Consider the following 13,945-nt stretch of genomic DNA (forward strand, 5'->3'; position numbering starts at 1 on the left):
ATTGCCTGTGCAAAACCATGGAGACAGAATGGTTTGTGCAGGGAACACCAAACAAGTAAACCAATTTGGCAAGACTGTAGAGTGTTTAAGGAATAGTAATGTGAAATATTTGGAGAGGCTGGTCAGTGACATTGTCTAGGTTCTGATTACAGGAGAGGGGTGTTTGTATTGTATCTCAGAGGCAAAAAGAAACAACTAAATCTTCTTAAGCAAGAAGTAACATGGTCACGCCTATGCTTTAGGACTTTCACTTTGGCAGCTGTATGGATAATTAGAGGACAGACTTAAGGCAGAGGGACCTATGAGAAGTCTGTTATGAGAGAGAGCTGTGAGTAGAGAGAAGGAGGACATGCAAGACCTTGTAAAGGTAGACTCAAAAGACTTGGCTACTTATTAGATACAGGAGGTAAGAGAGGGTGACAAGGTCCACATGAGTACAAGGTTTGAAAACCTAGGTGGCTAGAAATGGCCCTCATTAGAAAGAGGGCTGGCTTTAGAGTTCTGTACACATTGAGTTTGAGATGCCTATGCCTATGGAGATGCCTAATAGGTAGGTGGTGGTGATACAGGACTGAAACTCGGTAGAGTGGTCCTAATTATGAAGATGTGGAAGTTGTTTGCATAGAGGTAATTGACCCTATAGAAGTTAGTGAAATCACCAAAATGGTGTAGATTGAGAAGAGGGTCCAGGATAGAATCCTTGGGTATGCCTATACTTAGGAGAAAAGATATGAATGAAGTGAAGGAGACTGAGATAGAATAGTCATAGATAGATTGGACAACAGAATAGGAAAAGGGAGTGTCACAAAAACTGGAAGGGGATGGGTAGTCCACAGTGTCACATTGTGTGGAGAGGTCAAGAGGGATGAGGATCAAGAAAAGGCCACTGGATTTAGTAACTCAGATCTTAGTAACCTTGGAGAGGGCAGATTGAGTAACCATCCTGGTTGGTTGCTTTCCTCCAAGATGCACTCCAGTTTGTCATTTCTAAAATTTCTAAAAAGTCATTTCTAAAAAGTATTCCAGATCCAGTTTGACCAGATCCCTTGGTAGTTGTAAACTTCTTTAAGAAGGATTACATTTTTTTGTCTCTATGGTTTTAATAGTGCTTTAATTATTGGTACTTAATCAGTGCTGTTGAATTTCATATGATTGAGTCTCATCTCTTTAATCCATAACAGTCTTTTAAGGTGAAGGTATGACTGGGACAGTGTTTCTGAGAGTGATAGTTAACTTTCAGGCAGAAATTATTCAAATTGTTCATTCAGTAACAATTACCCTATTTTATGCAGAGCACTATAGGTGCGTTTCTCCTGATCTTCCACTTAAAAAGAGAAATTTTATTATCTATGTTTGAATCTTGATTGATGAGCTCTTCTTAAATCCTATTCAGGGTTTTCAGATTTTTAAAATTATCCTTCTGACAAACTTTTAGATGGAGTAATAATACTTTAGTCAGTAAATCAGTCAGCATTTATTAAGTGCTTTCTGTGTGCCAAATACTGAAGCACTGAAAATACAAATACAAGCAAAAAAACCCAAAACAACTCTCCCTTGCCCCATAGGAACTTACATTCTATTAGAGAAAGACATATAAAACAAAGCTGAAGGGGAAAGAGGAACATACTGGTGTAGTTCAGAATGCAGCCTTTTGGAATACTAAAAGGTAGCTGGCCTGGGCCCCTTCCTTAAATGTAGATTCTCGGAGGGGTCTGGGGTAGATAGTACTTTCAAGGTGTGAATTCCAGAACTGAAGTTGTCCTCTAGGTTGAAGGGGTTTGGGCCATGATATGGACAGGACTAGAGTGCAACCTGAAGCAAAACTATTTACTGCAAGATAGAAGATTTTATTATTTCCTTTCAAGAGTTTTTTTCATTATGTCTTAGGGAATTTTATCAAGTGATTGTTTATTTAGTTTCTTGACCAATTCAGTAAATAGTTATGCTACATGCTACAAGAGACAGGGAGCAACTACGTGGCACAATGTGGATAGAGTACCAGCTTGGAGTCAGGAAGACTCATCTTCCTGAGTTCAAATCTAGCTTCAGACAATTATTAGCTGTGTTACCTTAGGCAAGTCACTTAACCTTGTTTGCCTTGGTTTCCTCATCTGTCAAATGAGCAGGAGAAGGAAATGGCAAACCTCTTCAATAGCTTGCCAAGAAAACCTCAAATGGAGTCATGAAGAGTGGATATAACTGAAATGACTAAACTACAAAAAAAATAAAGGACCGTCATCTGCTTTGCTATGATGCGGTTTTATAGGTTGCATCAGGTGATTGTTCCATCAAACTGGAGTTTGTCTTCCTTCTCTTTTATATTATATTGTTCAGCATGTTTGTATTTTACTTTCTGACTTTTTAGGGATGGATGCTCCGTATGATGGTACTGAGGTAACTGTCGTTATGGAGGAAATTGATGATACTTATTCTTACTCCTCTTCTGTACCACCCAAGAAAAAGAAGAAATATAAAATACATGGAGAAAAGGCCAAGAAACCTAGGTAAGATAATTCTCTAAGCTTTTAAGTTTCCTGACAGCAGTTCTGTTTCTGGGTTCCTCTATGTGCCTTCTCCCAAGCTACTCACTTGGTTTGGGGTTTGTGCAGTTCAGGCCTATCACAAATCTTAGAGATTATCAGATGACAGAATTCTATAACTTCAGAGGTCACCTAGGCTAACAAGAACAATCTCCGTTTCTGTAACTCAATGTAGGTTATGATACAGGATACTTTCCCCACAAAAATCCTTGAGAATTTGGAGTCAGGAAAGCTACATTTCAGTCTTTGCTCTGATGCCTTCTAGCTGTGTTAAAATTTACATAAATCACTTAATAATTCTGAACCTGTTTCCTTGTTTCCAAAATAGTAAAGCTACCTGAATGACAGTTGACTTCAATGTCAGAAGAGATCATATGTAGGGTTCTTCTAACAATAAAGAGCTTTAGAATTGTAAGCTGCTATTACTACTAGTACTATTAGCCATCTTTTACTCCTGCCTGACAAATCTAACAGTCATTTTCTGTACTGCTAATGATTTCCTCACCAATATTATTTTGAATTATCCATAGTATCAGGGCACTATAATGGTTCATATTTATAGAACAGTTTTCAGTTACAAAATATTTTGCAGATATCATCTCACTTGCTCCTCACAGTAACTCTGTGGGGTAGGTTGTGTCTCTTATCCCTATTTACAGGTGAGGAAACTGTCATTAAGAAAAGCTAAGTGATTTCTCCAAGAACACACAGCTTTTAAGTAGCAGATCTAGTGCTCCAATTCTGACTCCATGTCTGGGGATGGCCTTCCATTTTGTCAGTGTTGTCCAACAGATCAATCAGATTTTATTAGTCAATATTAAAGTTGCTATCATCACACAAACCTCTGTGGTTCAGGAGAATTTCCAGTAGAAAGCAGAATGTGACTGGCAGGTATCTAGTCAGTAACTTGTATTCTGAACAATATTTTCTTCCAGCAAAAAAATAACTCATTAGGAAAAAGTTAGAAAATCTTCCCTATATCTCTAATTTATATGAAGTTACTTTGGAAAATATAAAGTGCAGTGTTAACACAAGTTTGGTTTTTTAAAAACAAGTAATGTAAGTTATTGATGTTTAATGATATCCACAGAGCATGCATAGTTTTTTCCCCCTCCTCCCCTTAAACCTTTTGCCAAAGCTGTTGAGAAGGATTTTTCACATCCTTTCCTTTAATTTATGTCACTTATTAATACTTTTAGGTGCTTCCTACTTAATGGTTGGCTGAGTAAATAAAAACTTTAAGGATTTGTCTGTGTTTCAGATCTGCTTACCTCTTGTACTATTATGACATTTACCTGAAAGTGCAGCAGGAACTTCCCCACCTTCCCCAGTCTGAGATCAATAAGAAGATCAGTGAAAGCTGGAGGCTTCTTAGTGTGGCTGAGAAGAGCTACTACTTGGAGAAGGCCAAATTAGAGAAAGAAGGCTTGGATCCTGTAAGTTACTTTATCTACCAGTGCTTTGAAACCCTTAAAATACAATATTAATGTAAGCTGCTTCTATTAAGCTCATGCTCTTAAGAGTCCAAGGACTTTGGAGAGAATAAAGTCCTGGTTCTCCTTTGTAGTCTTTGCTTTCTTTTTTTTAGTTTAATATTTTTCTTTTTTTATATTAATTTTATTATTTTTCAGTGTTCTACAATCACTACCATATAACTTAGATTATTTTTTTCCCCTCTCTTCCTCCCCAACACGGCATACAATTTTATGTAGGTTCTGTACATACATTCCTATTAAATACATTTTCACTATAGTCATGTTGTGTAGAAGAATTAAAACGAATGGGAGAAATCATATAACAAACCAAAACATATAACAAAGGAAAATGATCTGCTACATTCTGCGATTGAATTCCAGAGTTCTTTCTCTGGGTATGGAAGACATTTTGCCTTAAAAGACCATTGGAAATTTTTTTAAGTCCTTGCATTTCAATGAAGTTTCAGGTCTGTCAGAAAAAATTCTCACACACTGTGGTCATTGCTGTGCACAAAGTTCTCCTGATTCTACTCCTTTCACTCAGCATCAGATCATATAAGTCCTTCCAGGCCTCTCTGAAGTCTTCCTGTTCATCATTTCTTATAGCACAATAGTATTTCATTACATTCATATGCCATAATTTACTTAGCCATTCCCCAATTGATGGGCATCCTCTTGATTTCCAGTTTTTGGCCACCACAAAGAGAGCTGCTATAAATATTTTTGTATATGTGGGACCCTTTCCCATTTTTATGATTTCTTGGCAATATAATCCTAGAAGTGGTATTGCTGGGTCAAAGGGTATGCACATTTTTGTAGCCCTTTGGGCATAGTTCCAAATTGCTCTCTGGAATGGTTGGATCAGCTCACAGCTTCACCACCAATGAATTAGTATAGTCTTTGCTGAGTGGCTATGATATGAATCATTAAATATTTTTAAGAATTGTATTATTTCTCTAGAATCCTTTCTGATTTTGTCCCAGTATTTTATTAGTGGCTTTTTTTCTTGTTTGTTTTTTTTTTGGTGGCGAAAGGATATTGGGTCAGTTATTTTAGAAGATGTCTAGGATGACTCCCAGTTCCTTTTCCTTTATCATGGCTGATAGAGATTCACAGAATTTTAGAGCTAGAAGGAATCTCACAACTTATCTAGTTCAGCTGGTAAATGAAAGAACTCCCAGTGTAAAGTATCAGAAAGGTGGTAATCCAGTCTCTTTCCTTGAAGTCCTCTGCTTGAGATAGCCTGTTCCATTTTTGGAGCTTCTTCCTGACATCAAACCTAAATTTGCCTCTGTAACTTTCAGCCATTGCTCCTGGGTTCTACCCTTGTGGGCAGAACAAAACAAGTCTAACCCCTCCTCCACGTGAGAGTCTTTAATTCAAAAACAACTGGCTTTTCCCCCTTAGATCTTCTCTTCAGGCTAAATATTCCCAGTTCCTTCAATCAATTCTCATGCAACATGTACCCAGGACCCATCCTTGCTGCCCTCTTCTAAACACTCTCTAGTCTATCAGTATCCTTCTTAAACTGTGGAGTCCAGAACTGAACACAAATACTTCAGATGGATCTTCCAAGGGAAGAGCAAAGAGTGACTATCCTCTCCTTGTTTTTGGAAGTTATACTTCAAGAAAATGCACCCCAAGATCACATACATTATTTTGGCTCTTACAGCACACTGCTGACTCATTGAGTTTGCAGTCCATTAATACTTCCAGATCTTTTTTTAAAATATTTGCATTCAGATCATGCCTCCCTCACCTTAAACTTGTAAAGTTTTTTTGTGTGTGTGATATTTTACATATGATGTAGCCCAATTGTCTGATTTATCTTTTTAGACTTTTTTTTTAGAACCTGTCACTTAGAGTGTTAGTTATCATTCCTAACTTTGTGTCATCTGTAAATCTAGTGAACGTGCCCATTTTGTGCCTTTATTTAAATAATTGATAACAATGTTAAGCAACACTGTAGATTTGCCACTTTAGCATCAAACCATTAACAACTACTTCTCTCCACCCATCTAGTGAATTCTGAATCTGTCTAATTATATTTGCATCTACTCCACATCTCTCCATCTTCTCCAAAAGAAGAATGTGAAATGCTTGATTCAGGGTTTTGGTAACATATTGGTAAACTTATCTCATCCCATTCTCCTTATCTACAAGTTTAGAAATCCTGTCAGAAAAGGAAGTTAGGTTAGTTTGGTACAACCTCTTCTTGAAGAAGAAGAAGAATGCTGTCTCTTTGTAATTACCACTTCCTTTTCTTGGTATTTGCCAACAGTTTCTAGAATTTTCTGGGAATCAAAGTCAAGCTCACTAGCTATAGGTTGCAAACTCTGTTCACTTCCCTCTTTTGAAAATCAGGACAACATTTATCTTTCTCTAATGTTCTGATACTTGTCCTATTTTCCATAATTTTTCAGGTATTACTACTGGTTCAGTAGTTAGATTTGCCAGTTTTTCAGCATTTGAAGATGTTCTTCTCTTGGGCCAACAAAGAGGTGGTTTTTTTGTTATATTTCCTTACTTTTCTTGAGTATCAGAATCATTTCCAGTGCAGAGGTTATTCTCCTTGACAGAAAAAACAAAAGCAAAATAAAAATTGATCAGCTCTTCCTTCTCTCTTTTGCCATTATCATCCTATAAACTATCCAGAGGTCCTTTTTTCTTTACAGTGTAGCTTTAAAAAATCCGTTTTTATTTTCCTCAGCTTTCTTGCGGGCTTTTGCTCATTTTGAGCTTTATTATTCCTGACATTATTTTTGAAATGTTTGTTAATTTTTATTGATCTCTTTTGTTTTTTTACATAATCAGAATTTTTCCCAGAATATTTTCGCTTTCCTTTGAAGAGAGCCCTCACCTATAATAAATATTTTTAAAGAGGAAAAAATAGGAAAAATAAGCAAAATTTACCAACATGTCCAAAAATTGTGACAATTATATATAATACATCATACCTGTGAACCTCCCAAATCTGTGGAGAAGTAGGGTGGAAATGACTTCTTCTGTCTCTTCTTTGGGGCCATTCTTATTCTTTGTAATTTTGCAGTATTTCCTCAATTGTTTTGTGGTGGTTCTTAATATTTTTATTGTTGTATTTTATTTATATCTCGTATATACTGTTTTCTTGGCTGTTTACTTCATTTTACATCATATCTTACAGCACAATAATATTCCATTATATTTATGTGCCACAGTTTGTTTAGACATTCCCTGATTGATGGGCATGTGCTTTGTTTACAATTCTTTGCTCTCATGAAAAAGTACAACTCTAAATATTTTGGTATATTTAGAGACTTGTTTATCTGTGACTTCCTTTGGGGTGTAAGCCTAATAGTGGAATCCTGACTCAAAGGATGTAGTCTTGACGCTATTTTTACAGGATGGTGGCATAATTCATATTCATCTTCTGTTATGTGGCCTTCCATCTCTGTACATTTCTTCCCAGCCACTCCTCATTTAATATTTATTTTTAACATTCTTTTTAAATTTTGAATTCTAGATTCTTTTCCTTCCTCCCATCCTTCTCCACTGACTGAGAAGGCAAGCAAAATACCAATTATACATGTGAAATCATCCAAAACATATTTTTATATTAGCCACATTGTAAAAAAAGCAAAAGAAAGAAAGAAAATTATGCCTGTTTGTAGTCAGAGTTCATCAGTTCTCTTTCTGGAGATGGAGAGCATTTTTTCATCATGAGTTCCATGGAACTTCCAAGCCATGGAACTGGCTTGGCTCATTGTATTGATCAGAGTAGCCAAGTCTTTAATGGTTTATTATCATTACAACATTGTTGTTATTGTTCACAGTGATCTCCTAGTTCTTCTCACTTCATTTGTTGCATCAGTTCATATAAGACTTGGCATGATTTTTTTCTGAAACCAACCCCACCCCACCCCCACCCCTTCATTTCTTATAGGATATTGTTGTACTTCATCACAATCATATGCCACAACTTGTTCAGCCATTCCCCAATTGATGTGTATCCCCTCAATTTTCAAGTTTTTTGTCACCAAAAAAGGGGTACTCTAAATATTTTTGTGCATATAGGTCCTTTTCTTTCCTGCCCCCCCCTTTTTTAATCTCTTTGGGATACAGACCTAGTAATTGTATTGCTGGATCAAAGGATATGCACAGTTTTATAGCTTTTAAGGCATAGTTCAAAACTGTTTTTTAGAATGGTTGGATCAGTTCAGAACTCCACCAGTAGTGCATTAGTATCCCAGTTTTTCCACATCTTCTCCAACATTTGTCATTTTCCTTTTCTGTAACATTAACCAATCTGATAGGTGTGTGTCGGTACCTCAGAATTGTTTTAATTTGCATTTCTCTAATTAATAGTGATTGAGAACATTTTTTCACATGACTATAGATAGATTTGATTTCTTCTTCTGAAAACTGCCTATTCATATCCTTTGACCATTTATCAATTGGGGAATGATATGTATTCTTATAGATTTGATTCAGTTCTCTATATGTATAATAAATGAGACCTTTATCGGAGAAACTTTCAAACCCTTTATTTTAGCCATGTGTCTTGCTGTTTCAAGTGTGTCTCGCATAAAGAACATATTGTTGGATTCTGGTTTCTAATCCATTCTGCTGTCTACTTCCATTTTGTGGGTGAACTTATCACATTCACAGTTGTGATTATTGTGCATCTCCCTCCATCCTATTTTTTTCCTGTTTATCTTTCTTTCTCTCTTCTTATTCTTAGTCTCCTCAAAAGTCTATTTTGCTTCTGACTACTTTCTCCTTTGATATGTTCTCCCTTTTTATCATTTCCCCTCCCCCAATATCTCTTATCCCTTTCGTTCCTATTTCTCTATCAGGTAAGAGATTTTTATACTCAGTTGACCATATATTCTTCCCTATTGGAACCATTCTGACCAGAGTGAAGTTCAAGTGTTACCCAACCCCTTCCCCCATTTCCTCCCTGAATCACTGTCTTGTTATAGTAAAGGAGTTTGTGTAGCTCAGTGTCGTTCAGGGTCACCCAAGATGGACAGGTCATACTGGAGAGTTCCAACAAAAGATGATCCACTGGAGAGGAAAGTGGCAGACTGCTTCAGTATCTTTGCCAGGAAAACCTGATAGGCGGTACTAAAATGACAGAAGAAATGATATTGGAAGATGTGCTCCTCAGGTTGGAAGGTGTCAGAAGCAGAATAGATTAAGAAGAGGTAGCAAGAATGTGTGAAAGAACTATACAGGAAAGATCTTAACGTCACTCACCACTTCAGTGGTATGGTTACTGATTTAGAGCCAGACCTCCTGATGAATGAAGTCAAGTGGACTCTAGGAAGCATTGCTAACAGTGGTGGTAGAATTCTAGCTGAGGTATTTAAAATCCTGAAAGATAATACTGTTAAAGTGCTATACTCAATATGCCAGCAAATTTGGAAAACTCAGCATTGGCCTTTGGTTTGGAAAAGATTAGTTTATGTCCTAATCCTAAAGAAGGGAAATGCCAAGGAATGGTCAAATTACTGAGTAATTGCACTCATTTCACATACCAGTAAGGTTATGCTTAAGATTCTGCAAGCTAAGCTTCTGTAATATGTGAACTAAGAATTATCAAAAGAGTAAGTTGGTTTTCAAAAAGGCAAAAGAACTAGAAACCAAATTGTCAACATTCACTGAATTATGGAGAAAGCAAGGGAGTTCCAGAAAAACATCTACTTTTGCTTCATTGACTACACTAAAGCCGTTGTGTGGATTATGACAAAATCTGGCAAGTCCTCAAAGAAATGGGAACATCAGATCAATATTACTTGTCTCCTTAGGAATCTATATATGGGTCCAGAGGCAACAGTTAGTAACCTGGAACAATTGATTGCTTTAAGATCGGAAAAGGAGTACAGTAAGACTGTATGTTGTCACTGTTTAGTTAACTTGTATGCAGAGTACATTATAAGAAATGCCAGGTTAGATGAATCAGAAGATGAGATGAAGGTTGCTGGGAGAAATATCAACAATTGTAGCTATACAGATGATGCTACTCTGATGGCAGAAAGTGAAGAGGAATGAAGGGTGAAAGGAGAGTGTCAAAGCTTTCTTGAAGCTAAAAACAACCTAAGATCTGGGCAACTGATCTCATTACTTCCTGGCAAATAAAGGGAGAAGAAATGGTATCAGTGTCAGATTTTATATTCTTGGGCTAAAGGATACACTGCAGGTGGTGACTGAAGCCATGAAATTAAAAGACACTTGCTATGGCGATTCTGGACAGCATACTAAAAAGAGACATCATCACGTTGCTGACGAAGGTCTGTATAGTCAAAGCTATGATTTTTCTAGTAGCAGTGTATGGCTGTGATAGTTGTACTATAAAGAAAATGGAGTGCCACAGAATTGATGCTTTTGAGAGGTGATGGAGAAAACTTTTGAGAGTCCGTTGGGCAGCAAGGAGATCACATCAATTAATACTTAGAGAAATTAATTCAGGTTATTCACCAGATGATCAAATACTGAAGCTTAATTACTTTGGCCACAAAATGAGAAGGCAGGATTCATTGGAAAAGACCCTAATGTTGGGAAATGTTGAAGGGAAAAGAGTACAGTGGAGAATGATAGATAGTGTCTTAGAAACAATGAACATGAACTTGGACAGACTACAGGAGATAGCGGAGGATGGAAGGGCTTGGCATGTTATGGCCCATGGGGTCACAAAAAATCAGGCATAACTGAAAAACTCAGCAACAACACCGTCCCTCATTTCCCCCTCCACTATAAAAGCTTTTCCTTCTACACTGTACACCTCTTCTTCCTCCCCCTCCCCCCCCCCATCCTGCCTCATCTTCTCCTGGCTCCCAATGTGTTCCCTTTTCATATTCCTTCGTTTTTTGTTTTTGAGATCATCCCAACATAGTGGATTCATACCTTTGCCCTCTATGTAAATTCCTTCTCACTGCCCTACTAATGATAAAATTCTTAGGAGTTGCATATATTGTCTTCCCATATAGGAATGTAAGCAGTTTAGCTTTACTGAATCCCTTATGATTACTCTTTCATGTTTACTTTATGTTTCTCTTGAGTCTGGTTGGAATGTCTTCATTTCTTTTTAAAATATAAGTTGGTTAATGAAGGTTCTCTGCCTCTAAACTGACCTCTTCAAATCAATTTCATTTTCTTCCTTATTGAAATCAGTTTCCCTTGTGTCTTCATTAATTCTTTCTTGAGCATCTCCCAACATTCCCAGGTTTAATTTCTCTGCTAATTTTAATTCATGGGTTCCTATCTGTATTTCCTTTCCTTCTCTGTTAAATACTTTACTAGTGAGTGATCACTGCCCCCTAGGATTCCCATGATTTCCACTCCAGCAACTGGTTTCTCTCTGTTAGTGAGATTCAGATTATTCTTGTTGGTTTCTCCATGAAATTATCACTAAGGCAAATCAAGAAATGATTAGCTGCTCAGCGCAGACATGAGAGAGAGCTTATTAGCAGTTGTCTGGATAATGAAGTTGTTCCATCACTGTTATATCTGACCTCTATACCTGTTTTGTGACATTTCTCAGAGTTCTCTTCTGATAACTTTTTCTGAACATATGGTTGACTCCGGTGATAAAATCACTTATATTTTTCCTTCTGTTAACCTCCATCCAAATATCTTTGTCATATTTTCCTTACTAGTTTCTAAAATTCCTCACATATATACCTTAATATAGAATGATATCATACCCCTCCTTTCCCACCCTTTACCTGTTCTCTTTTCTTTGAATAAATTATGCTATCCAGATTCATATTCCAGTCTTGGGTCTCATCCCACCAGTCTCAGTGATATCTACGAGTTGGTCTTCTTGTATTAAAATCTCTAGGTTGTAGCTTGTCTTGTTTGTGGCCTAAATTTTGAGTATTTGCATATAGATTTCTTAATAGATGCTCTCTGTGGTCTCTAGATTGAGGAATATACGTAGTCTTTTCCTTTCTCTATCTTTTTAAATTTAAAACTGTTTTCCTTAGATTTGCAAGACACCTGGCAAATACTTCAGTACTCCAATAAGTCTGTGTCCTTTCATATTGTATAGTTCTGTTCTCAAATTCTTTCATAGGTTTTCTGCAGAGAATATACTCATCACTCCAAAGGCCTTTTGCTATTCCTTTTTCATCTTGAAATATTAATTTATTCTGGCTGCTTTGGCATTTTACTACTTGGAAGAGGTTCATGTCAGTCTTGGAGATTTAATTGTTTATCCTGCCAGCTAAAAGGTTTATAAACCTGTTAAATAACGCTAATCCTAACATTTAACCTTTAAGGATCTAGTGTTTACATTTCTTTAATTAGAGAAGTATCCTTTATTCATATTATTTGGCTCTTAGCCAGACAACAAGGTATAAATTGCTAGAGTGCTGAAACTGAGGTAAGAATGCCTAGATGTAAATATGTGATTGACACTTAACAAGCTGTTTGTCTATGGGCGAGTTATTTAACCTCAATGAGTTTCATTTTCCTTACCTGTTAAATAGGGGTAATATTTGTACTGCTTACTTCCTAGGGTTGTTGTTGGTAAAGTATTTTGTAAATCTTAAAATGCTGTAATCTCTGAATTATTGTTATTCCTAACATAATAGTTCTCCCACCCTTTACTAAACTCATGTTGACTTTTTCTTTTAATAGTTTTTGATGTAGAGCCTTGCTTTTGAGTTTTTGAAAACCTATATTTTTTTGTCCACTGGTTTCTCATTATGCATGTTTATTTACCACTTCTAAGAACTCTAGTAGATTATCCTGGCATGTTTCTCTTTTTATAAATCATTTTACTTCCATTCTCCTCCCTCTTGCTAGGTTGATTTTTTTTCTTTTTAATGTCCCATGATCCTACTTTTTATTATAGATTCCACCAGTTTTCCTGGCACAGGAGATAAGTTTGTAGTTCTAAGAGTCTTCCTGAATGCTTATGTATTGGAGGCTCATTAAATAGTCCTTTAGGCATACAGTGACTGAAAACAAGTTTTGAACATTTTTCTTAAGGTTCACAGGTTCACTTTTAAGCCCCTTCTAAGTTCTTTGATTAATGTCATCTGATCCTACTGGTTAATATTCCTAATGGTTTGAGTTCATGGGAAGAATTTCCTTAGCAGATAGTGCATTCCTCCTTTTTATAGGACTTTACGGAAAGCTCACAGGACTACTTAGGAGATACGTTGTAAGAGATTCTTATTCATGTATAGGTTGTACTAGATGGCTACCTTGGTCTCTTCTAACTCTGGAATTCTGTGGTCTGTGTTTGGGCTTTAGTATAGGTCTTGAACTATATAGTATGTTTAGTTTGCTTCAGAGGGCAAATTGGAAATTGTAACTAAGCTCCTTGATATCTTAGGAGTTCAACAAATATTTGAATGAATGAAGATAGTCTCCATTGTCTTTTTTCTCTTCCTGGGCTTACCTTTCATATCATAAGTGCTTTCATTGATTTCTTTTGCTCTCTGGCTTTCTGTTTTTGAATTTAAAGAACCTTTTATAATTAACAGTATCCTTTATAAGATGATCCTGTAATTGGTTTGTTTTTTTTTTCCACCTAATATCTGGTTTGCACTTGATTTGCTGCATTTTGTGTGCTACCCCCTTTCCCACATTTGGACAATCTTTCCTTTTTTTTTAAAGACCACTTTTCTCTGAAAAAATCTTCCTTTGCAAATTAGCCAAGTTTTATTATTTTTCTAGTTTCTAGCTTCTTTGATCCTTTGTACCTAGTTATCTTGTATATTCAATAAACTTTTCCACATTTCCTGTGTCAATCTGGTCTTTTTTTGACCATTTCACTGTTTTTGTAAGTGATGCCTACATTTTGTAGTTTCTTTTTGTAAAATTGGACAAACATATAATCCAGATCTTTGGTTTTCCCCTCCAGACAGAAAGTTGATTTTCCTTGTGATTACTATTATACTATTATATGATGGTCTACTCATGTACACATTTTCCACT

The 13,945-nt window shown here is 36.3% G+C and overlaps 1 protein-coding gene across 1 annotated transcript in view; it reads left to right on the top strand.

Moving 5' to 3' along the window:
• The window catches only part of HMGXB3 (HMG-box containing 3), a 69,419-nt gene that overhangs the window by 4,306 nt on the left and 51,168 nt on the right, over positions 1-13,945 (top strand). Inside the window, exons 2-3 of the mRNA XM_072630698.1 lie at positions 2,366-2,504; positions 3,802-3,976. Coding sequence (XP_072486799.1) covers positions 2,368-2,504; positions 3,802-3,976 — 312 coding nt within the window. The 5' untranslated portion in view covers positions 2,366-2,367. The remainder of the gene's footprint in view (positions 1-2,365; positions 2,505-3,801; positions 3,977-13,945) is intronic.

Source organism: Notamacropus eugenii, chromosome 1 (assembly GCF_028372415.1).
Source record: "Notamacropus eugenii isolate mMacEug1 chromosome 1, mMacEug1.pri_v2, whole genome shotgun sequence".
Lineage (NCBI taxonomy): Eukaryota > Metazoa > Chordata > Mammalia > Diprotodontia > Macropodidae > Notamacropus > Notamacropus eugenii.